This window comes from Trichomycterus rosablanca, chromosome 6, assembly GCF_030014385.1.
Source record: "Trichomycterus rosablanca isolate fTriRos1 chromosome 6, fTriRos1.hap1, whole genome shotgun sequence".
In the NCBI taxonomy this organism is placed as follows: domain Eukaryota; kingdom Metazoa; phylum Chordata; class Actinopteri; order Siluriformes; family Trichomycteridae; genus Trichomycterus; species Trichomycterus rosablanca.
In genome coordinates, this window is record NC_085993.1 from 16,556,054 (window position 1) to 16,582,534 (window position 26,481).

Sequence of the window (26,481 nt, forward strand, 5' to 3'; positions counted from 1 at the left end):
ACAGCGGCAGAAGCGCCTGACCTGGGCTACAGAGAAGCAGCACTGGACTGTTGCTCAGTGGTCCAAAGTACTGTTTTCGGAAATCAAGGTGCCAGAGTCTGGAGGAAGACTGGGGAGAAGGAAATGCCAAAATGCCTGAAGTCCAGTGTCAAGTACCCACAGTCAGTGATGGTCTGGGGTGCCATGTCAGCTGCTGGTGTTGGTCCACTGTGTTTTATCAAGGGCAGGGTCAATGCAGCTAGCTATCAGGAGATTTTGGAGCACTTCATGCTTCCATCTGCTGAAAAGCTTTATGGAGATGAAGATTTCATTTTTCAGCACGACCTGGCACCTGCTCACAGTGCCAAAACCACTGGTGAATGGTTTACTGACCATGGTATTACTGTGCTCAATTGGCCTGCCAACTCTCCTGACCTGAACCCCATAGAGAATCTGTGGGATATTGTGAAGAGAAAGTTGAGAGACACAAGACCCAACACTCTGGATGAGCTTAAGGCCGCTATCGAAGCATCCTGGGCCTCCATAACACCTCAGCAGTGCCACAGGCTGATTGCCTCCATGCCACGCCGCATTGAAGCAGTCATTTCTGCAAAAGGATTCCCGACCAAGTATTGAGTGCATAACTGAACATAATTATTTGAAGGTTGACTTTTTTTGTATTAAAAACACTTTTCTTTTATTGGTCGGATGAAATATGCTAATTTTTTGAGATTTTTGGGTTTTCATGAGCTGTATGCCAAAATCATCAGTATTAAAACAATAAAAGACCTGAAATATTTCAGTTGGTGTGCAATGAATCTAAAATATATGAAAGTTTAATTTTTATCATTACATTATGGAAAATAATGAACTTTATCACAATATGCTAATTTTTTGAGAAGGACCTGTACACTCCTATTGATGTTAGAGGTCATTGCTTATTGCTGGCAAGTGTACAAAATCAATTCCTGTGTTTGCATGTACACCGATTAGGCATAACATTCCTAATATTGTGTTGGTCCCCCTATTGCAGCCCCATACGCAACAAACTGCAGTGCACTGTGTATTCTGACACCTTTCTATCAGAACCAGCATTTACTTCTTCAGCAATTTGAGCTACAGTAGCACATCTGTTGGATCGGACCACACGGGCCAGCCTTCACTCCTCACGTGCATCAATGAGCCTTGGCCGCCCATGACCCTGTCGCCAGTTTACTACTTTTCCTTTCTTGGACCACTTTTGATAGATACTGACCACTGCAGACCGGGAACACCCCACAAAAGCTGCAGTTTTGGAGATGCTCTGACCCAGTCGTCTAGCCATCACAATTTGACCCTTGTCAAACTCGCTCAAATCCTTACGCTCGCCCATTTTTCCTGCTTCTAACACATCAACTTTGAGAATAAAATGTTCACTTGCTGCCTAATATATCCCACCTACTAACAGGTGCTGTGATGAAGAGATAATCAGTGTTATTTACTTCACCTGTCAGTGGTCATAATGCTATGCCTTGTCGGTGTGTCTCTGAACACAAAGCAAGATCCATAAAGCCATAGTTTTAAAAAATGGTGTAACCTTGGGTGTATTGTACATAATGCAGCTTTAAAGAAGTTGTGGATTTTAATCATTTTATCTTAAGCGGGCGTGTGTTGGTAATTGTAGAAAATCCTCAAGCTGCGATACACAGACACTGAGATACAGATGCACACAAAACAGATGTTAGTGGTAAGATGAGACTGGATTGAACTGGTTAGGGCAGGAGGTGACTGAGTACATTGAGAACAGCATATACACCGATCAGCCATAATATTAAAACCACCTCCTGGTTTCTACACACACTGTCCATTTTATCAGCTCCACTTACCATATAGAAGCACTTTATAGTTTTACAATTACTGACTGTAGTCCCTTTATTTTTCTACATACTTTTTAGCCTGCTTTCATCCGTCCGTTCTTCAATGGTCAGGACCAACACAGAGCAGGTATTATTTAGGTGGTGGATCGTTCTCTCAGCACTGCAGTGACAATGACATGGTGGTGGTGTGTTAGTGTGTGTTGTGCTGGTATGAGTGGATCAGACACAGCAGCGCTCCTGAAGATTTTAAATACCGTGTCCACTCACTGTCCACTCTGTTAGACACTTCTACCTAGTTGGTCCAGCTTGTAGATGTAAAGTCAGAGATTGATCATCTTCTAGACCTTCATCAGTGGTCACAGGACGCTGCCCACGGGGTGCTGTTGGCTGGATATTTTTGGTTGGTGGACTATTCTCAGTCCAGCAGTGACAGTGAGGTGTTTAAAAACTCCATCAGCGTTGCTGTGTTTTATCCACTCATACCAGCACAACACACACTAACACACTACCACCATGTCAGTGTCACTGCAGTGCTGAATATGATCCACCACCCAAATCTGTTCTGTAGTGGTCCTGTGGGGGTCCTGACCATTGAAGAACAGCATGAAAGGGGGCTAACAAAGCATGCAGAGAAACAGATGGACTACAGGCAGTAATTGTAGAACTACAAAGTGCTTCTATATGGTAAGTGGAGCTGATAACATGGACAGTGTGTAGAAACAAGGAGGTGGTTTTAATGTTATGGCTGATCAGTGTATGTGATCTTTTAACATTAAACCTACATTGCTCACAGTTAGATGCAGTTATGTGAATGCATTTATTCCAAGACTAGATAAACAGACAAATATGTATGTTCATGTTTTGTTTTATTCATAATAAAGTATAAGCAGATTAACAGGCACCCCTCAATTTCTCCCCTTCTAATGAGCCAATCCAGTGTTGCACTTTATTTTTTCATTTTTAAATATGCTTTTCATTAATGATATAAACATTTTGATTGCTGAAATATGCAGTCTGTGATACGGCATGTCATCCCTATTTTGCATGTTTGTTTTTTTTCTTGTCATTCGGTTTCCTTCCACATTAAATGACATGTCAGTCAGCAGATTGGATGCTCCCAATATCCTATTTAAGTCATTCATGGGTATGTGATTCCAAGATAGACTGTGGACATTTTTTGTTTCCAGAAAAGCAGTTATTAAAGTATTCTAACGATCACATTTCTATAAATGAAATATCATGTAAGACTGCATTCTGCTATATCAGGCACATTCTCACTCTTAGATTGTTGTTAGGGGGGCAGATTGGGTACCATATGTTTTCTGTGCGTTTACAGAGAGCAAAAGGAAAGTAAATCTGTAAGCACTGCAGTTTCCTGTTGGAGACTTTCTAGATTAAGTGTTTTAATCAGACTGACAGACACTAAGCGATTATAGGCCATGTTAAGACCCATCTACTGGGAGTTAAAAAATAGCTGAACTAACAGGCCCCAGGGATTGTGGGAGTGCGTGGGAGTGTGTGTGTCAGCATACATCATGTCAACCACTGTTGGTTATAACTAAATATTAAGTTTCACTGTTTCAGGTTGGTATAACACTTTTGTGCTTTAATGCTCTAAGTACCTATTCAAATTCTTTACATGTAGCAGGAAAAATGGGCAAGCGTAAGGATTTGAGCGAGTTTCACAAGGGCCAAATTGTGATGGCTAGACGACTGGGTCAGAGCATCTCCAAAACTGCAGCTCTTGTTGTAAGGGTTCCTGCAGCGTCAGGTGAACTTACCTCTGGTTCCCGGCGTCGCAGGAATTACAGAGCCACTGGAACAAAGGCCTTAAATCAGAGGCCTTCTAATTAAGGCTGACAACCTGCAGCTGTGCCTGCTTATTTAAGCAGGTACTGTGCAACCACAGGTTGTCGCGCCTTCTGTTTGGTTTCATTTAAGTTGGTTTCATTTGTATTGATTTCATTTGTTTAATTTGCCTTTTGTTAGGGTCAGCAGGTACCCCGGGCATTGATAGGACGGTCGGGTGTGTAGGCTGAAAGGCTGAGGTAATTAGGGTTTTTATTTTTTCTAAGATAGGGAAAGTTCCGGTGCGACCTCGCACAGCCTTCGTGTTGTATTTATTTTCAGTGCGCATCGCTAGCTCCTCCCTGCATTTAGCAGGAGGCCAGCTTTAACAAAGCCACCGATGCCACACTGCGTTCTTGGGACGTTAAAGCAGAAGGGTTCGCTACTATCGTCATAGGGCATCGGGATAAGTGCATGTTTCTGCCACCCGCAGCCCTGGTTCGAACCCGCTCTCTACTTAACGTGCATGTTTCTTTGTTTTGTGTTCACAGATCGGCTCCCTCCCAGCGGCAGTGACCCGCAGCTGGTGACATAGCCATCTGTATACCCGAACTGTGCTGACGCGAGTTCGGTTCCCTTTTTCTTGTGCTCCACAGATCAGCTCCTTCCCAGCGACAGCGGCCCGCGGCTGGTGACGTGGCCATCTGATTTCCCGAACTTCGCCTATGCGAGTTCGGTTCCCTTTTTCTTGTGCTCCACAGATCGGCTCCTTCCCAGTGACAGCGACCCGCGGCTGGTGACGTGGCCATCTGATCACCCGGACTGCGCTTACGCGAGTTCGGGCTCATTCCCCTGAACTCTGGAGTTCAGTGCGTACAGCTTTGGCGCTTTAATAGTGCACGGCCTTCGGGCTAAACCCGCTCCGAAATGGCACAGCATTGAGCACGACCGCTTCGCAAGCCGGCGATCGGGGTTTGTGGCTCAGCTGTGTTTGCTCTTCTTATATTCTTTTCTTTTTCTGTTAATAAAATTAATTTGGTTTATAATCTCTGCGTCTTGGGTCCTGTATCTCCCCTCTTAACACTTGTGGGGTGTTCCCAGTCTGCAGTGGTCAGTACCTATCAAAAGTGGGCCAAGAAAGGAACAGTGGGGTCATGGGCGGCCAAGGCTCACTGATGCACATGGGGAGTGAAGGCTGGCCTGTGTGGTCCAATGCCACAGAGGAGCTACTTTATACCTTCTGCTTCTCCCAACTTTCTGGCACTGTTGGTTCCAAGCAGAACCACGTTTACCTTGGTTAGATCAGTGGTGAGTCATCATCGGATGAACCAGTCTTTTTTATTGCTCTGCACTTTCATCATCATTATTATTCGTTCTGTGTCCTACTGTGGTAATAGGTGTTATTTTCTAAGCTGGCAGCCATTTAATGTAAATGGATCTAAAAGAGAAAAAACTAAAAAAAAATAAAAGTGATTATTATTAGTAGTAGTGCTATACAGTATATCACCCATTTGGCTACTATTATTCTATACCATTAAACATGACTGTACTGGCCGCTCAGGTGGCCCAGCGGTAAAAACACACGCTGGAACCAGAGCTGAGATCTCAAATACATCGTATCAAATCTCAGCTGTGCCTGCCGGCTAAGGCTGAGCGTCCACATGAACAACCATTGGTCTGTTGTTCAGATATGGGCGGGACTAAGCCGGATAGGGTCTCTATCCCATGACTGGTGCAATTACGACCTCTGCTCGTTGATTGATGGCGCCTGCACAGAGATGAGCAAAGAGTGCTCTCAGGGTGTGTCTCTCCATACACAACGCTGAGCTGCACTGCACTCGTCAAAGTGCTGGTGACAAGATGCATACGGCTGCTGCCCACGTGTCAGAGGGGGAGTGGGTTAGCTTCGTTCTCCTCAATCAGGGCAGGGATCGGCATTGGTGGAGTGGAAGCATGACGCAATCGAGAAATTGGACACGCTTAAAAAGGGGAAAAAATTACTGTGCTGTATCTTGTTTTAGGGCTTCTGTTTCTACCTAGCAGGACATTTTACCCATTAAATAAATAAAACTGTTCTGTTTTTTAATTAACATTTATATTGCTAAACAGGTCCTATTGTAAGCTACCAGAAAGCTTTAACCTGACATCCACAGATAATTAATTATAATCTAAATGAAACACATTTAAAATGAAGTGGCTCACAGCCCAGGGGTCTTGGGGACTTTTTAAAATCCTTTCTGTTGATTCTGGCCCTCCTTGTCTCCACTTTTCAAAAACATTGCTTCCTAAACCTTAATCTCCCCCTGCCTTACTACAATGGCAGACCAGCCAGTCGCCACAATATAAAATAAAGCATTATTATGATCAGGTGGACCAGAGGCTGAGTACTCTTGCCTATGTGGGACCCTGGTTTCGGTCTCAGCAGTTCTACCAGCCCAGTCGGGTGCGCTACAGACACAATTGGCTGTGTCTTAGGGAAGATAAGGTCAAGTCAAGTCAACTTTACTTATATAGCGCTTTTTACAATAGACATTGTCTCAAAGCAACTTTACAAAATCCAGGACCAACAGATACAAAAACCCCTGTTGAGCAAGCCGAGGGCGACTGTGGCAAGGAAAAACTCCCTGAAACTTACAGGAAGAAACCTTGAGAGGAACCAGACTCAGCAGGGCCCATCCTTCTTGGGTGGTCTGGAGGATACTTTAAATAAATAGGATTTACACAAATCATACAAACACAGAATTAAATGAACTAAAAGTTATAACTAGCGATAAATAAATAAATAAATAAATAAATAATAATAATAGAGTTATTATTCGGTCTAATCTTTAATAAAGTCTGTAGTGAGTTCTTGTCATTCTTGGTGCAATTACTCTAGATCCGTCACATCCGGCAGGAGCAGCATCGTTGGCACGGCAGTCTCGACTTTAATCCTTAACCTCGGCGGGTAAACAGGTTTCCATCAGAATGCCCTTGGGGTAAAACAATAGAGAATGTAGTTAATAATGTACAATGCTAGTTAAGTAAAACAGTTTTACAGAGAGTTTTAGACTCCGGCAGCCCTAATTATTACAGCATAACTAAAAGGGAGAGCAAGCAGGTAACAAGGTCATGAAGGCTTTCACAGGACATCAGCGCCCACCTCCCCTACCCAAACCAGAGTGATCGGACAGGAGAGGCAGAACGACAGCAACCCAACATCCCTGATCACCACAAGTTTCTATGACCAAGAACCCCCAAGCTCTGCACCTTTGTCTATACTAATCAAAAGCCTGAGAAAATAAATATGTTTTCAGTCTAGACTTAAACATTGAGACTGTGTCCGAATCCCGAACAGAGGCAGGAAGATTATTCCAAAGTTGTGGAGCTTTGTAAGAAAATGCTCTTCCACCAGCCGTGATCTTTTTAATTCTAGGAACTATAAGTAACCCTGCATCTTGTGAGCGAAGTGGATGCGCTGGGTTGTAGTGATTAATAAGCTCACTCAGATACTGTAGAGTGAGCTTATTAATCACTACAACCCAGCGCGTCCAGATTGGGAGTCTGGTTAAGACGTGGCAGAGGTGGAGAAATATGAAAAGCATAGCATGTTCATTCATTTGAGTTAAAGCTTTTTGTACAAACCAATGCTGGCAAGCATGTGTGAGAGGTCATGAAAGAAATGGGAAATTGGACACGTCTAGTGGGAGGAAAATAAATAAATACATTAACTACAGCAAATCGAGTGTTACTGAAACTTAACAACTGACCACTTTGGCCCTTCCTCTTGTAATGCCCCTGCTTACAGATCCCAAGCATGTAAAGGTTTTAAACTCAGATCTTATCATTTTCATTACAATATGTGCTTACGAGCTTACACAGAGCCATTGGTAAACGTTGTGAGTCGCTAGCAGGGTCAAGAAATACTGTTGCTTTTCCATTATATTGTCCTTCAGGATAAAGTGCAGATTTTCCCCTTCCCGTTTCTTACTTAATCTCTCCCAGTCTGCCTCAATGAATCTTAGTTTTTGGCTCTGATGCAAAATCGTCGCCTCAGAGAGGGTTTTAAATACTGGCAGCAAGACACAGTGGCATTTCCACTTGGCCTGGTTTGATGTGACAGCTCCAGTTTCAAGTCCTTTTGTCATTAGCCTCCACTGGGATGTAAGAAAGAGAAAGCTGGCCGTGAGGAGATTAGAGGCGGCTTTGTTCATGGCTTGATTTCAGCCGGGCTTGCATATAGAGAAAGGCACGATATGACATTGTACGAAATTTGCACATCTTGATGCGTGATATTCCTCTAGCACACCAGCACTGGGATTCTGAACTGTCTGAGTTTAAATCTCAGCTCTGCTACTGGTCAGCTGGGCGCTCCCTAGCAGGCACAATTGCCAGTGACTGCAGCAGACAAAATTGTCTTTTAGTCTACTGGATGGAAAAAGACTGGACTAAAATGTGGGCGGGGCCTTTGACGAGGTGTAAGGACACTGGTTAGTAGTCTAAGGTGCCTGTATAGAAGTAGAGGAATGTGGAGATTAGTGCGTGACTCTCCGTGCATGAGACTGGTCTGTCAGGCACATATACCCTCCTCGGACAGCTCAAAAAAAGTTTTTCTGTCCTACTTTCTGAGAGTGTGGTTAAACGAAAGCCTGTCACAAAACTGTGGCATCCATCTCTCATCTCTTTGCTATCCCTGTGCTATCCCCTCTGTGTTTCTCTGTTGTGTGTTACGGACCTTATATTTTGTATTTGTTGACATAATTAATTTAAATGAATTATTGACCACTTTACTTTCTAAATTTGGGGTGGTAAGGTGGCTTGGTGGCCAGTACTGTCGCCTCACAGCAAGAAGGTCCTGGGTTCAATCCCCAGGTTGGGCGGTCCGGGTCCTTTCTGTGTGGATGTGTGCATGTTCTCCTCATGTCTGTGTGGGTTTCCTCCAGGTGCTCTGGTTTCCTTCCACAGTCCAAAGACATGCAATGAGGTGAACTGGAGATACAAAATTGTCCAGGACTGTGTTTGATATAACCTTGTGAACTGATGAACCCTGTGTAATGAGTAACTACCATTCCTGTCATGAATTTAACAAAAGAGACGTTAAAATCCTAATAAAACAAACAAACAAACCCCCATGTCTATGTGGGTTTCCTCCTGGAGCTCTGGTTTCCTCCCACAGTCCAAAAACATGCGGTCAGGTAATTGGAATTAGTAAAATTGTTTTAGGTGTGAAAGTGTGGGTGAATGTGTGTATATGTGTGTTTGCCCTGTGATGGACTGGCGACCTGTCCAGGGTGATTCCTGCTGTTTGCTCTGTGAATTGGACCCACCGCGACCCTGAATAGGATAAAGCGGTGGTAAAACAGACAATGCACTGGGGATCTATTATCCTTCTACCAGGAGTGTGAGAATTTGTCTCACTCTCTCTCAAATGTCTTTCCCCATTACACATTGGTTCTTTTATTACTCTTATTCTCATGTTGCTATTTGTGTACTATTTCCTATTACTATGTATGGGTTTCATAACACATTTCACCTGTTTAAAATAAACTAGAATGTTGCTCATCTAAATTGCCTTGTGTTGCCTTATGTAAGTAAATAAATGTGGGAGTGTGATGTGCTGCTATGGATGAGTCTTGCACCTGGTATTATCAGACTCAGCTTCAGACCCACCATGACCCTGATCAGGTTAAAAAGTACTACTGCAGAGGTGTATGTAAACCTATCAGTCAAATTACACATAACATTTTGGATCTTTATATTACTTTATACATGAAAGGGAATCAAGGTTCAGAGCCCACTGAAGTGGGATTAGGAACAATTGCAGCATGACACTAAATACTTCATCTCCCTTCACCTCGTTCCAATTATAAATCTGGAGTGTTTCAAAAACATTTTATTTAAAACCATATTATTTAATTTATCTTGTCTTTATATTTTTTGTTCAATGTGTGTTTCTTTGTTCTAAATCTCTGTTTTATGTGCATTTCTTTATTATGTCTTTAATTTAATGTGTGTAATTTTTCATTTCAAACTCGTATCCGTTATGTGCATTTCTCTCCAGTGGTCAACACCAACTGTCCAGCTCCGCAAGGTGAGGGACTGTGTGCAACATATGTGTGTGTGAGATGTTTGTGTTTACTGTAGTGTCTGATGTGTCTTTTTGTTTGTGCTTTTGTCTTGTCTTGCATTTGATCTTTCTGGACTGTATTTATGTGTCAATTATGCTAATTAACCAAATGAGCATTAACTGTTAAAATTTAAATTAATAAAAAATATGCAGGTACAGTGTATTGAGAGCAGAGCTGAGAGTGCTAGTGTTGATGCCACATAAAAAAAAAAATAGCTTTAGAATAAAGACCGAGCTGTTTTAGTTAACATTGGGTTAACGTAATGACAATTACTATAACTGGTCTCTATCTATTACTGTCATGTCTTTGTGTTTTTTTGTTTGTGTTTTTGTATTGACATTAAAGACATATAATGAATATTATAAATACCACCTGTATTTTAGTTCAGTAAACATATTATTAGGTAAATGTTTATCTTTAATTGGATTGAAAAAACATACATTGTTCATTATCTCAGACCGCATACTGTGTATTAATTAAATAAAAACACAACATAGCTGCAATACAGTCATTGACATTTAATTACATAAAGTACAATTATCTAAAAAGTAAAAAAAATTGTAAATTGATGGAAAAAAAACTCAATCAAAGTAATGCAAGTAGATTAAACTATAAAAATAAAGCTACCCATAGCTGGTCCATATGCCTTTTCATATTCTGTTTTTAAACACCTTAAATAATAATAATAATCATTGACTCTATAGCCATGTTAGTCAACAGTTAACTATTAGTAAATAATTGTTGGTTATGAGTTAAAGAATGAGCAATATTATACAACCCTAGGCTGTATGTTTTGTATGTTTTTATTAATATAATTATTTTATAACGCTCTTAACTTTTTATTATTTTATTATGTGTCTGTCTGAGTATGTTGGCGTGTTTGATGCCAAGTGAAGTATGAAGTGTTTTTTGCTGTCCCTCAAAGCAGTGGCACAGTATCAGTATGTATAACATAAGTGATCTAGTGTAGACAGACTGTGGCTGTAACGTTAAATTAGTACAATAGTATTAATAATTCCTTTAAAATTGCTATTTAATTAAAATGTGTAGAATCACAGTTATGATATATACAAGATTATATAATATTTATATATATTGAAACCAATAAATCATACAACCAGAACATTTTTTGAAGGCTTGGAGAACCATTTGTACCGGTCAAAAGTTAGGAATATAGGAATTTATGTCTTAAAAATATAATGATGATTTTTTTATAAATTAAAAAATGAATGAATAAATAAAAACAAATAAATAAATAAACCTTTACTTTTTTATCAAAAGATTATGCAGACATATGCAGTTTTAGTATGGTTGCATGACCTACAGTTGAAAACCTTGAAACATATGAAATCTTACTGAGTATGTTTATTTCCTCATACAAAGGAAATACACTTGAGGGAAACATGAATGCACAATGATGGTTTGAAATTGTGCTACTCTACAGTCGTGCAAGTCTATGTAATCAAACCATCATTGCTTTCCCTTTAACCTGACTTAGGTCTGAGAGTTTGACAGGCATGATGCATGTAGGGGCATGTTGTAAGGTTGGATTCAAAAAATAATGTGTTCTTTGCTGTTGAAATGAATACGACTTTCAAATCTGTCTAAATGTAATGCTCATTACTCATTTCAAAAAGTTAAAAGTGAGGATTTTAAGTTAACTAGAAGGATATATTTACACTTCTAATAGTGTAGTAAATAGGAGGTATAGGGGAAAACATAGGATGACATAGCCTGCTGTAAATCGAAGCAGGCCTGCATCAATGCAAGTAAGTAAAATACATCTTCAGATTACATTTATATTCAGTCCAAATTCAGTTTTTAAAAAGCAGTTTCTTTATTAGTTTTAGGGGAATATACTTGCTTTCTCAATTTCTTTTATTATTTTTTTTGTTTGTTTTCTTTATCTAGTGAATTGTTTTGTATCATGTATCATAAGTCTCTTACACTTGGTTTCATCTACTGTATATTAAAGCTAAGCAATGGGTTAAAATTTGGCACCTCATTTTGAGGTGGTCATTACCCCATTAAAATTATGTTTGTTTTTTATGTATTGACCCAAAAACTATTTTACGGAAATATTTTGCCTGAAACCAACATTTCACTTGAACTTTATGAATATACGTACACAGGCCTAAATAGTTGGTGATATGCTTTTTGTCATTAAAATACATACGTTTTGGGCACCCAGGTGCCACAGCGGGATATTCCGCTAGCGCACCAATGCAGAGATTCGGAACACCCCGGTTCGAATCTCAGCTCTGCCACCGGTCTGCTGGGTGCCATCTAGCGGGAAAATTGGCAGTGCCTGCAGCAGACATAAATGGCCACTGTGTCTGCTGGGTGGGAAAATGACCGGACTAAGTGGGAAAATGACCGGACTAAGCGGGTGGGGTCTTCAAACGCTGTGCAAGTACCCTGGTTAGCAGACCTAGGCGCCTGTGCAAAAAGTGAATGAGCCTCATGTGCAAATCCATTGCAGCACGGGCGTAAAAGAAGAGGTCCGCAAGGATTGTTGAGGGGAGAAGGGAGCAGGCAAATGTACCCTCCTTGAATGCAATTGGGATCCCCAGCCGTGGAAGACAAACTGACTATGCTAAATCGAGAGAAAAAGGAGAAAATGCATAAATAAATAGAAAAAACATATTCTCTTTTTACATACACTGTTCTTGTTGGACTCAACGTTGGACTGCAAACAGATTTACCACAGGAATGTTCGGTTTAAAAATAATACATGCTTTTAACAGGTGTAATCACAAGTAATTACTTGTAGTTTCAGGAGCATGCTCATTTCCATAATTCCCTAGTTTTTATGCACTGAGACAGTAACTAAATGCAAATAAATTGATCAAAGTTGGCAAAACAGTAATGACGGCCTCTTTCACCCTAGGCATAAAAACCCTATTGCACATTTTGCACATTTTGTAAGTTTGCAAGACAAAATCAGGGTTAAACACACAAATTTGTCTATATTTGTTCAAAAAGCTTTGCTTGGTCAGAAATACTTTAAAAGTAGGTCTGAGGGTTCAAGTGCACCCACTGCACCTCTTATAAAATTACATTTCAGCAGATGTTTATTGCCCTGAGTGAAAGACTTTATCTATAGCTGCTGCAGTTAAGGAAGCTGTTGTTATTGTCTGCTTCCTCTCAATATTTCTTCTAAATTTTTTCACTGTTGCCCTAGGCTTGCTCATTAAGGGTTTTTGGCCCTAGACAATGCTCATTGTAAAAAAAAATTTATTTGATTTACAAGTAAGGCAGCTCCAGATGTGTGTCTAGAACCCTTGGAAAACATCTGTCACTCTCCGCCATATCTATTCTAGCCAGAGCCTTTCAACAGCACCGTCTTTTCTCTTTCCATCTCTTTCTCACTCTCTCGTCATGTCTCTGTCCCAGTGCTGAAAATAGGAGGGTGAAGGAGGCTCATAACTGGTTAATAGACTACATCTCAGCCCATCAGCTGTTCAGATGAACACTGCCTCATTATTTTGCGCTGCCGTCTGCTTGTGCTCAAAGAAAGCTTAAATGCATTGTCTATGATGCAGAGAATTGATGGCACAGGCTGTCTTGGATGTGACTAGTTAATAGCTCCTACACAATTGCTGCATTGTCACTTTACTCCTACAGAGTTGTGACACTCTTTCACTTGCCTGCATATCTATTTTTTTTGCCCAAACCTATTTTTATGTTGATGAAATACATCTTAGTTGTAATTTTGTAAGTCTATATAAAATGTGACTAAATGTCAGTGCTTACAGTGCTGACAGCCACTGGAGTGACCCGTAAAAAATTTATAAACTTTAAACTAGGGCAGCGATAGCTCAGTGGTTAAGGTACTGAATTAGTAATCAGAAGAATGCTGGTTCAAGCCCCACCACCACGTTGCCACTATTGGGTCATTGAGCAAGACCCTTAAACCTCAATTGTTTTGTATCCAGTCATATCTGTAAGACATCTGGACAAAATGTCATAAATGTAAATTCTGACAATGTGTTCTGGTGTTAATCCAGCATCTAATCCCTAACTATTTGTCTAATGCCAAGTTCACACTACACAACTTTTAAGTTGTTCAGATCGCTGTACAGTTCACACTACACAAGTGGATCTCTTGCACTCTGGAGTGTTTTCAGTCTTTGTGTATTTCAAACTACACAACTGATCGGCGATAGGGGGTTTCACACTACACGACCTACCATCATGAGGAATCATAGGCGAGTCTGTCTGATTTCCCAAACTACGTTTTGTCACAAAAACACATGCAAAAAGTGACAAGGGGTTTAATGATACCATGTCCAAAAGTGCACGTCAACAATAAGCGAGCAATCAAAGTTGTTTGTGCACTGATATGCAGCGTAAAAACAATTAGGGAAAATAAATGAATCCGAGTGGATTTGGCTACACGACCAGCAGGGATTGTCTGTTCTGTAGGGAGTTGGAGGTTAATAAATATTTTTTGCAATAGAGCATGGGTATTTTGGTTTGACGTGGACGACAAGATCACAAAATACTGTAAAGCTTGTGTGTGTGCCCATGTATTCTGATATAAACTATATTATGCCCCTGTCCCATGTTTTTACAACTCCTCCCCCATTTTTCTCCTCACCCCGTATCTTGCATTCTCATTAGCACTCATTGCCAGTCGCCCGACTGATCCAGATATTTAACATGCTAGATATTTTTCTCGAGTCTGCGCTCGGTGAGCCGCTCGGATCGAGTCATTGAACAGTTCACACATAGTGACTGAGAGCCGAGTTTCGATCCCTGAGCGAACGCCGAGTTGCTTCCGAGCTGCCACATCCAGCGGCCAGTCGGCAAGCAAAAATCGTGTAGTGTGAACTAGGCATTACTAAACAACTGACAAACCATTAAAATGTTACATTACTAAACACAAGGTTAGCATTCAATATACAAGCTGGAAAAAGTGTGTGAACACTTGTGTTTAATACTTTTGGCAGCAATAATGTTTCCTGTGGCTGCTAATTAGACTTTCACAATGGTTAAAAAGAATTGTAGTCCATTCTCTCATTTTCACAGATCTTTTGATGTTACCCATGGTTCTCTTTCACTCCCTTTAGCATTGCTTCTTAAGCTCTTGGTTTATTCCTTTCATGATCTCCATTCCTTGGAAGATTATTCTACTAATGTTTCCACTTCCGGAATAATAAACACCCATTTAGAGCCGTTTTAGTTTAATGCAACTGTTCTGTTTTATTTAAGAAATTAAAATACACAGATGTTTTTAAGAAGAGTAGATTTAGCCTATGATTTAGTGTCCTTAAAAAGGTGGCTAGTGAGATTGTAGGTAGTGGATAAAGAAGCGTCTTACATTGGCACACTATTAGCTTAATGCTAGTTTTCAGTTAGACATTACATGTAGTTTAGTATTTTTAGTTTTCTATAATGGCTTTTTTTTATTGGCCTTTGGTTCTATCTCGATCCATGGCGACTTGATAGATGAACGATCTGTAGGAATATCGATCCTGTGCAAGTCTAGATAGGTCCACCAGGGTCTTCTCTGCCGTTACTGTGATTGTGTCGAGCCATCGAGTTGCTGGTCTTCCTCTTCGCCTTGTTCCTTCTATTCTTCCGACCATGATGTCCTTCTCCAGTGATCGCTCTCTTCGCATGATGTGTCCAAAGTAGGCAAGTCGTAGCTTAGTGATCCTTGATTCGAGTGACATTGTCTGGCTTGATTTGTTCCAAAATTGATTTGTTTGTTCTTCTGACCGTCCAAGGTATTGATAACATCGATGGCTTAGTTTGCTTGATTTCAGCTCTTCTAAACTGATTATATTCTGAATAACATCATTGGCTGGGATTCAGAGGCTAACACAATAAAACAAGCATTTGCTTTATTATCATTTTTATTATTATTAAAAGCAATGAGTCCTAAATTTAGCTTACTATCACATTGTACACACTTTAACACACTAACTAAACTATACACTGAGCAACAAGTGGTTATACATATATAACGTTTTCTGCTCTCATCTACATCAAAAGCAAGTACCGCTTACGATTTATGACTGGCTGTAACTGATCTTGAACTACGAATTTCTATGATGTGCTCACAGAAACAGTCTCAGCCATCGCATTAAATAAGGTAGGGTTCTCAAATTATCTCCCTAATCTGGCACATGCCCCCTCAAACATGCGTGCAGTATTGACTGCATCTTTTCACCTGCACGAGGCGAGTTCATATGCGGATCAGCTTTGTGTATGGGGCGCCACACCCTGTCCACATTATTCCTTGACTCCTCGACAACAGTCAGCCAGCAGAGGTCGTAGCTGCATCAGTTATGAGGAACCCTGGTCCGGCTTTCCCACCCTGTGTGAACAACAGCCAATCGTTGTTCATGTAGCTGCCCAGACCAGCCAGATGGCAGAGCTGAGAATGTTATATTTTTTAAGTAAATCAGCAAAATTGCATCGTATGTATGATGTGCTTTTAGCTTGTCAGGAGCTTTCGCAATGGTTTCTGGGCAAGGGTTGATGGGGGGGGGTCGGCACACAGAAAGGGGCGCATGTCCAAAAAGGTTGAAAACCCCTGGTATAAAGTATCAATCACCATTAGGCAAAATCATTATAAAAAATTTAAGATTCTAATGAACACCCACAGACCTTCCTCTGATTATCCAGTTGCATCACGTACAGCTGATGGAATTCGTTTCCTCCTATTAGATACACTCTAACATGGATTAAAGTCCTGAGACCTACCCCATCACATTAAACACATCAGTCATACTGCTTTAGCAATTACTATAACAGACAGAACTGCGATATTGAAATATCCATAACTAGATATCACATAAAGTTGTGATCAGCAATCTTTTCCTCTCAGTGTTATAATCATTTCAAACAGCCACACTAATGCATAATCAGCAGCCATGAACAACAGATTATGGTTGTGCTGTGCTGTGTGGGTCGGCCATGGTTGGAATAAGTCATATAGACTGAGTTTTGTCTCTTATTTTTAATGACTCGGCTAGGGTTGGGCGGTATTGCCGATTTTCATACCGTCATACCGTCTTCAGAAAATACCGCGATATACGGTATTACCGCGGGGGATGGGGGGGGGGGGGGGGGGGGTTGGACAAACTTTACAGTGTACAAACTTTACAGTGTAATAACAGTATTCAAATGTTTTATTTAAAAAAATTAAACAATCAGAACGTCAAACATTGCTTATCCTATCTGATCTATAATAAATATTTCACGCATAAGTGTAAATGCGTCTCTTTATATATTTTTTTTATTTCTGCGCAGTTCTTATCGGCTGTAATTCACCCATTCAGCTTGGCATCAGTAGAAGGAATCAGTCAGTCATAATAAGAGCTGTTTATTGTCGAAATTTAAATCCGAAAACACTTTTAATATCGTGGAGAGCGAGCGAGACGCGCGCGCGCACACACACACACACACACAGAGAGAGAGAGAGACGTAACCGAGCTACAGAGAGAACATACAGAAAACGAGCACAAATAACTAAGAAATAAACTTGTTTAATTATGTTAAATCTGATTATTTCATGGTGCGTATGTTTTAAAGCAGAAATAAACACAGGCACGTCTCTTCTTTTAAAATAAATTTTTTTTTTTTCATTTAAGTGTTTTTTGAATTAGGCCTACATTTAAGGCAAGGAAGCAAAATGTTCATGATTGTTCATCATTGATATTAATATCGGGGCTGTCTTATAGTTTACCCAGTAGCGCTTCCCGAGGAACGAAGAGTCATTTTTTTGAACGGCTCTTTAAAAGGAACTGAGCCAAAAGATCCGGCTCCCTTCAAGGAGCCATAATTCCCATCACTACAACCAATCAGTGAGCTCCAACCGCCTACCCCTCCCACCCCTCCCTTACTGTGGATGCACGAATGTCTTAAAGTCTCAGTTTTCAAGGTAAACCTGAAGCAGAAATTTGGTGCTTCACATTTTTTAAAATACTGTCACCATTTTTAAATACCGTCAACATTTTTAAATACCGCGGTATACCGTAATACCGTCATACCGCCCAACCCTAGACTCGGCTAATGACAACTGGCAGTCCGCTGTTTGTTAAAGATAATGTCTCTCCTCCTGCATGCAGGTGTGCTGCTCTGGTTGGTGGTTGATGCTCAGCCTTCAAAAAATAACAGTGATCCATTGACTATCACACCTCACCTGCTACTAACAAAGTGGGAGGAGCACACCAACTAACATGTACAAGTTGACTGTTAGGGGGGTGTAACACAAGTGCAATGCATTTCCAAATAATGCAGATCACAAATACTTCTTTCAACTAGACTGTTTGGACAGCGAGCCGATATTGATCCAATCTACCAGCATTTAATTTCTTGACCTCATTTGTTTGTCAGTGGGAGGAAAGCTCAAGAGCATTGGGCATTTCTGGACACCAAATATGGGGAGTCTGAGGAACAGTAGCATCACTGATTGTTCTTCGTTTATTAGATTTCCACAAATAATATGCTGTCACTGAACCCAGCTGTGGAGCTAGTGGGGTCCGTGAGAAAGAAAAATGAAATCTGACACACACTCTCACATACACCCCATTGTGAAGAAATTATAAAATGTTCCCATTTATCATCACGAGTCGTAGCAACGAGCGGGAATGCATAAAGCTCTGCTTTTCTTTTTTCTTCCCTTCTGATCTTTGTTACTCCAAGAAGAATGATGTTAACAGGAGTCTCCAAACTGCATTCAACATTACGGTCTGCAGCAACATCTATAAAACGCTTCCTTACCGTTAAGGGAGACATTTTCCATGCCTCATGTTCTTTGTGCAAATTACTTTACTTCAACAGTGTTTCCTCTCCAGGGTTCAGATTTTCTCCTCTATCAGTTTGACAGCTCAATGGTCTGGTAAATCGGCTATAGGTCTGAGTACAGCTTTCAGCACCTAAGCGGCACTTCCCTTGTATTTCTGAAAACTGCACAGAGCTTAAGGCTCCGCAAAATGGGACTGTTATATCCCTAACAGAGCTTGTGTTCCATCATTTTATGCTCTGCATTTAATAGATTCTGAGCTTAAGAAATAAAGCCGAAAAATCCCCTATTTTTAGTGTGTCTACACGATTCCTTGTTTTAAAATCACCGCAGTTCAACATTTTCCAACAGAGGCTATCTATCAAGGTGACAGTAAATCAATAATTTATTGACTCATGAAATCCAGCTGGATATAAGTGTTAGGGTATTTTAATTCTAATACACAAGCGGTTAAAACAGCCTTGTGTTGTCAGAATAGAAAATTGTAGCTAGTCGGCAAACAGCATGGGTGGAAGCTGTATAAAATGTGGAAAATGTATAGAAAGCAGTCAACTACAGAGGTATCTTGTAACTCAAAGCCCCCTAAACTCGAAATGTTTGAAACTCGACACCCTTTGTGGAGAAATTTGTACCCTTAAACTTGACGTTTCCCTTAAACGCTACGTGTTCAGCTTTTTTTTTACACTTATTTATTTAAATGAAAAAAAAAACTTCATCAAAGTGCTCATATGAGACGAATCTGTGTTGAATAATCATCAAATTCACTCTGAAAGCGTCCACATGTATCAGTGTTTCGCTGAATTTTCCTAAATGTTTCACTTTTAAACTTGTCATTGCGAAGTGGTGAGAATCAGCTTATCCAAGAGAGTATAAAACGCTTATCGTACAAAAAAAGCTTGATGTGACTTAATGTATTAAAAGTATGACATAGGTCCGGCTGAGGCTGAGCGGTCACATGAACAATGATTGGCCTGTTGTTCAGATGGGCGGGATATGGGTCTCTCTCTGTCAGACTGGTGCAATTATGACCTCTGCTGGCTGAATAGAGGCGCCTACACAGAGATGAGAAAGGAGTGTGTCTCTCCATACACAACGCTGGGTGGCACAACACTCGTCAATGTGTGGGTGATAAGATGCATACGGCTTGCTGCCCACGTGTCGGAGGGGGGCGTGGGTTAACTTCGATCTCTTTGGTATCTTTTGGATCGGCATAGGCGGAGAGGAAGCATGATGCAATTGGGCATTTGGACGCGCTAAAGGGGGAGAAAAAAGGAGAGAAAATGCATTTTAAAAAAAATAAAAGAATGACATAGGAACACTAAACCTCTTTTAATTATTATTGCTCTTAAGTTCCCTCCACTAATGAAATTGCTCGTTCGTTGTTTTAGTACAGTAAGTCACATTAAGCTTTGTGCTCCACCCTACTCCTTAGGAAATAACGGCACAGCAGTGCAAAAGCGTTTTTTCCCGCTTCTCATGTGAAAGCGCCCTTACTTGCTAAAGAATACGGTATTCCAAGATCAAGCATCTCCACGATTAAGAAGCATAATGAAACAATAAAGAAGTGCAGGTTTTATTGTATTTTTATATAGTTTTTTTATATTATATTTGTGTTATTTTCAGAGTATAAGTGTCAAAAACAACCCCATTATTTTACATTAGCCTAAAATATATGCAGTTCCACAGGACCACAGAACACCTTATGTGAAAAAATTTCTTGAAACTCAACGCATTTTAAAACTCGACGCCAGTTCCAGAACCAATTGACGCCGAGTTTCAAGGTACTACTGTATAAATAAATAACAATACTTAATAATGGTAATCACATTTAATGTTTCAGTTGTATATGTTTAGATCTGATTAATCAGGACTGGTTTTTGCCTAAAGTGATAGAGCCTTGACAGATTTCCACAAAAGACCCACTGACATAATGTATGTTCATAAGAAAGACGCTTTTTTGGTGTCTTTATAGACATCTTTATGTGTTGAGACGCTCATAGTCATTTTGCCATTTTCCAACCAATTTCTAGTAACACAGTGCAGTACTGAAATCAAGATTAAAATATCATCAACTCTTCACCACTGACAGGAAGTTCTTAAAACCTCTTGAGGCTAACCTGTCAGTCAGACAGCCAGTCACATTATATAGTCTGTTCACAGACCTGCATGCTAACACAAGAAATACATGGCTTATATTTTTTAACATGTATTACCATATTATTTGGTCTTACATTTGAAAAATAAATCAAAATGAGTTTAAAATTGCTAATATTTGTTGATTTTACCTTAGTTATTAGATTGTGAAATTTATGTGGATCTAATGCCATGGTTATTTACACTTGTCGTAAAAAGACTGTTAACCAGACACTGCTACGTTTTCTCATATTAACACGTTCATACAGATCGTGCAACAGTATTTTTATTGGATTCACTAGTCGAAAACATTTACTTTAATGATTGTCAGTTATTTACAATAGATGTGGGGTTAATTTTGAGTTTTGGATCACTAACCCAAATATATTTCCAACTTATATTTCCATAAGTCCAACTTATTGTTCCCTTGATTGTAGTTTGTTTTCCAGGTCCTGATGCAACACAGCATCCACTTACTGCCACGTTTAACTGTTGGTATAGTGTTCTGAATATGAAATGCGTACTTGCTTTTTTACCACGCATTCAATTAAAGTTCAAATTTTAATTTCTCTGTTCCTAAAACAGTATTCCAAAAGGTTTAGGGACTATCCTCTTCTTTTTTTTACTTATGCCAGATGAGTAGTTGAGTCTCTTGGTTAACAGTGTTTTCTTCTTATTTTTACATTTTTACATTTTCCATTTTGAGCCTAGCTGAGGCTGGAGACATCTGCAGATGCTTTTTGACTACCTAGATGAGATGTCCAAATGTCTGTGGAGACGTTTTATCAGGCTGGTTAATTCTGAATGGAGTCAAAAATTATTTTCCGTTTGGAGGTAATGGCTCTTAGTGTGATTCAGGGTGGCATGGTGGCATGGTGGCTCGGTGGGTAGCACTGTCACCTCACAGCAAGAAGGTCCTGGGTTCAAACCCCAGGTGGGGCAGTCTGGGTCTTTTCTGTGTGAAGTTTGCATGTTCTCCCTGTGTCTGTGGGGGTTTCCTCCAGGAGCTCTGATTTTCTCCCACAGTCCAAAGACCTGCAAGTGAGGTGAATTGGAGATACAAAATTGTCCATGACTGTGTTTGACATTAAACTTGAACTGATGAATCTTGTGCAACCAGTAACTATGTGTCCTGTCATGAATGAAACAAGTGTGTAAAATACGACGTTAAAATAATTAAATAGTGTGGCTCACTGTAGTTCTTGAGGTTTAGGAATGGTTTTAATGAATTTATTTTAATTTATTTTTAAGATGTTTGATGGTAGTGTTTGTTTGTTTATTAGGATTTTAACGTCATGTTTAATATTTTTAACACAAGTTTAAAATCAAACACAGTCATGGACAATTTAGTATCTCCAGTTCACCTCACTTGCATGTCTTGGACTGTGGGAGAAAACCAGAGCACACGGAGTAAACCCACGCAGACATGGGGAGAACATGCAAACTCCACACAGAAAGGACCTGGACCACCCCACCTGGGGATCAAACCCAGGACCTTCTTGCTGTGAGGCAACAGTGCTACCCACTTAGCCACCATGCCGATGGTAAAGTTTAAGATGAATTAGATCTATTGTGTATTCTATATAACTGGCTAAAACAAGCCTGGCTGTGTTCATTTAATGACACTGGCTTACCAGTGAAGTTTGGTTAACTGGTTAAATAGGTAAACAAGGTGGCAAATACACATTCACAGAATTGTAGATCATGATAAACATTTTTCAATTAAGAAATACTAAATCATTTCTAACGAGCAAAGTTGAAGTGTGTGATGTGGCTTGATGTACAATACACTTAGACAGGAAAAGAAGTTCTTTAGATTTGTGATGTTTGGTCAGCCCCTCAGGCACAATATGCTAGTTAGTGAGAGTAGGAAAAGATGACTGCACTTCAGAAGCCTGGAGGATAATGTAGTCATGTTGAGCATATGCTTGCTTGCTGCTTAATAGATTAACTACAAGATTGGGTTTATGTAATGCAGTAGAATATTCTGTGTTGATCATGAGTGTGTGTTTTCATGATTACTGATGTTTCAGAAAGTATTTAATAATAAAAAAAGACAAGATACAGGCTTAAACAACACGCTAACACATGAACTATGCTAACTGCTAAAGCTTATCTAAACATAAACAATGCAAAAGCTAAACTAAATGTTAATGGCTAAGCTAAATGCTAATCTAAACATACAATGAACCTAATCAAAGCTAAACTAAATGCTAACGCTAAACACACGTGAACAAAGCCGGCTCGGGAGCAACTCGGCGTTCGCTCGGCGATCGAAACTCGGCTCTCGAACGCTATGTGTGAACTACTCAACAACTCGATCCGAGAAGAGAGATTTCTAGCTTGTCAAAAATTTTGATCTGAGTTGCCCGACTGGCAATGAGTGCTATGTTGAACAGCCAATAAGAACGCAAGATACGGGATGAGGGGAAACGCAGGGGAGGAGTTGTAAGGTGGGACAAGGGCATAATAGCACACAAACTTTCATCATTTGCTGCTTGTTGATGTGCATTTTTGGAGGTGGTATCATTAAACCCCTCGTAACTTGCGTGACAAAATGTAGTTTGGGAGAAGTCGTATAGTGTGAAATACACACCGACTTGTAAGACTCCCGATTACAAGAGATCTAGTTGTGTAGTATGAACTGTACAGCAACCTGACGCCTTGGAAAGTCATGTAGTGTGAACTTGGCATAAGACAAGATATGAACAAGACTGAACTGACAAACTGAGCAAGAAGCTGCAAACCAAACCGCCATGACAGAGTGGAATCAAAATAGTCTCCTCTAAATGATCCACCGTTGCCTTTTTAATGCACAGAGAATTAGCCCTCAACAAGGTTCAACTGTGGGTCCTTAACAGGAGACCAATCATACAGAGGGGACGTTGGCCTGTCATGAAATATAATCACTCCTCCACCATGTGCTCTTGGAAAGGTGGGCGTGGCAGGTGCACAGGAGCTCCAGCAGGAGGCCATATCCATGACAACTATGTTAAGGATTTCTCCATTTGGAGATAATGGCTCTTACTGTGGTTCACTGGACTTTCAATGGCTTTTGGTTTTGCGAACCTTTTACAAACACATTTTTTATCAGCTCACATGCTGCTTGACATTAATGGTAAAGTTCAAAATAAGTGAGATCTATTGTATATTCAGCAACTAAAACAAATAAATAACAGCTTGTATGTTTCTTTTTTTTACCTTTGAAACAGCTTGAGAGTTAACCATGATGAATGCACACACTGAACACACTTCAACAGCTGTGTCTCATGATTTATTCATCTTTAATCATGCTAATTACATGTACAAGTTCCACTCATGTTTTTGATTGGCATCTGGCACCAACACTATAGAAATTCCAGCATTTTTTTGGATGAATATTAAAATGTAAGTGCTTGGGCGAGATTCTGAACTTCTCGGTTAGAAACATAACTGGCAGTGCCTGCAGCAGAATCTAACTGGCCACCGTGTCTGTTAGGGCGGGATAACCGGACTATGTGGGTGGGGGCTTCTAACGCTGTGCAAGGACCCTGATTAGCAGATAGAGGCGCCTGTGCAGAGTGCATGGGTGAAAAAGAAAGGATCCGCTAAAGACTGTGCACAGGTCGGAGGAGGCGTGAGTAGGAAATATGCCTTCCTCAAATGCAATCAGGGATCACCAGCAGCGGAAGACAAATTGACTATGCTAAATCAGGAGAAAATGCATAAATAAATAAAACATTTCAAGTGGTTTGTGTATGTGGGGTGATTTTGCAGAATATGCAGATTAGCTCAAAATCTAAGTGGGTGGAGCTATATGGTTTTTGAGGCTTTTTACAGGGCATGCAACAAGAAATCAGGGGAAAAGGATTTTGCATCTACGTCATACAGGGTAGGAAATACGTATCTCAAAGTTTTATCTCAAAGGCCATTTGGGCTGAGCTTGAACGCCTGAGTACCTGTTGACCAAGGTTTGGTCTGTGTGTTTACATTTATCAGAGAAAAGGAATAGTAATGAATACAAACAAAAACAACAGGGTTCCAGCACCTTTGGACCTCTAAATATAAGTAATTATGTAAACAGAAGAAATAAAAGGACTGCAGATGGCCACTAATATTCAAATTAATTAGCACATGAAGGTGTTGGTTATGTATGAAGGTATAGATGACTGTGTTTGGGGCTGGTGAGTAGCTTCTTTATAAATCACTAAGGTTCCTTTCTTAGCAGCGTTTTATCACCATAGAAACAGGAACATACACAGAGGCTAGATATACTTTTTAATGATGCACCACGCTGTTTCAAAATTACACTGCATAATGTAGCTTGACTCTTGAAACTGTGTAATTCAGAGGCTTAAAAAAGCTTTGGTATAAAAGCTAGTACTGCAGTTAGAAGAAAAGCTAGTACAGACACTAGTGGTACTAAGAATGGTACATAAAGAAATTAAGAAACTAAGCTACTTGTTTAACTAGTGAGTTTTATAAGCCCTAGTAACAAATTAAACTAATTACAATTGAATTAAAACAATTGACAGCAAGAAAAGTTAGTTAATACAGTGGTACCTTGTAACTCAACGTCCCCTAAACTCAAAATTTTTGAAACTCAGCGCCCTTCATCGAGAAATTTGTACCCTTAAACTCAACATTTCCCTTAAACTCATTGTGTTCAGTTTGTTTTTAAAAAATTTCAAATTAACATTGTACAGTCGCTTTGTTCAGCACTCGGCTTGAGCGGTGCGGTAATAAATCATCAAAGTGCGAATATGAGACGAATCTGCATTTGTGTGGAATAACAGTCAGATTCACTCTGAAAGTATCCACATGTATCTGTGTTTAGCTGGATTTTCCTCACTGTTTCACTTTTAAACTTGTGTTACAGCTTTTATTTCAGTGTTTTATATTATATTTATGTTATTTTCAACCCCAATCAACCAATCAACCCCATTATTTTACATATGCCTAAAATATATGCAAGTCCACGGGTCCATGGAAGACATTAACAGGTTTCACATACATCCTTATGGAAAAAAATACCTTGAAACTCAACGCCTTTTAAACTCAACGCCACTCCCAGAGCCAAATGACGTTGAGTTTTAAAGTACTACTGTATTAGAATGTAGAAACAACTCTTCTAAAATCTTTATTTTATTGAGAGTAAGTAGGTATGTTTATGTGCTTCATTGCTATTTACAAACTTATCAGAAATAATATTGTTGTGTAAATCTGCTGGAGTAACTTGTTTATATAAATCCTCCTCCACCATTTAATGTTACATTTATTAGACTTTGGTTAGTAGAGATAATTGACATTTTATTGAAATGCTCAGATCCTCATTTTATCACTTTTTTTATTCACCATAAATGGATGATTTGTCAAAATAATTTATTTTAGTTAGATGTTATTTTAAAAAAATATGTGTTTTACATTTGCATTCATTAATTATTCAACTTAAGTCGTTCACTGTTTTTTGTTGTAATGATGGTGCTGTAGGGTGACTTCACCAAGCTGATTCTGAACATGCATGGGCTGAACGACTCAGAATAAAGGACGACTTTACATTTTCAGCATTTAGCTCAACAGCATCCTGGCAGTGGTGAGGTTTGAACCAGCAACCTTCTGAATACTGGCCCAGCACCTTAACCACTAGGCTACAGCTGCCCTTAGAACAAAAAGTGAATGCACTTGATACTAAGTTGTAGGGTGTCACTCTACAGCAGGCACTAAGTGAGAGCTCATCAAACTTATACTGAGTGCTTAAACCCTAGAATTGACAGTGAATGAGCCGAAACGGCAAACCCTGAACACCACAACTGAACACGACAAAACAGTTTCACTGTCCACAAAAATACTGGGATCAAACTGCAGACAAATGCATCTC

At 39.9% G+C, this 26,481-nt stretch overlaps 1 protein-coding gene across 3 annotated transcripts in view; it reads left to right on the forward strand.

Annotated features, from left to right (window-relative positions):
• slc12a5a (solute carrier family 12 member 5a) overlaps nucleotides 1-26,481 on the forward strand; it is a 213,597-nt gene that overhangs the window by 116,945 nt on the left and 70,171 nt on the right. The window contains exon 2 of one of the 3 annotated variants that reach the window (XM_062997492.1): nucleotides 9,664-9,693. The exons of the other annotated variants lie outside the window; for them this stretch is intronic. Within the exon in view, the coding sequence (XP_062853562.1) occupies nucleotides 9,664-9,693 (30 nt within the window). The remainder of the gene's footprint in view (nucleotides 1-9,663; nucleotides 9,694-26,481) is intronic. 3 annotated transcript variants of the gene reach the window in all.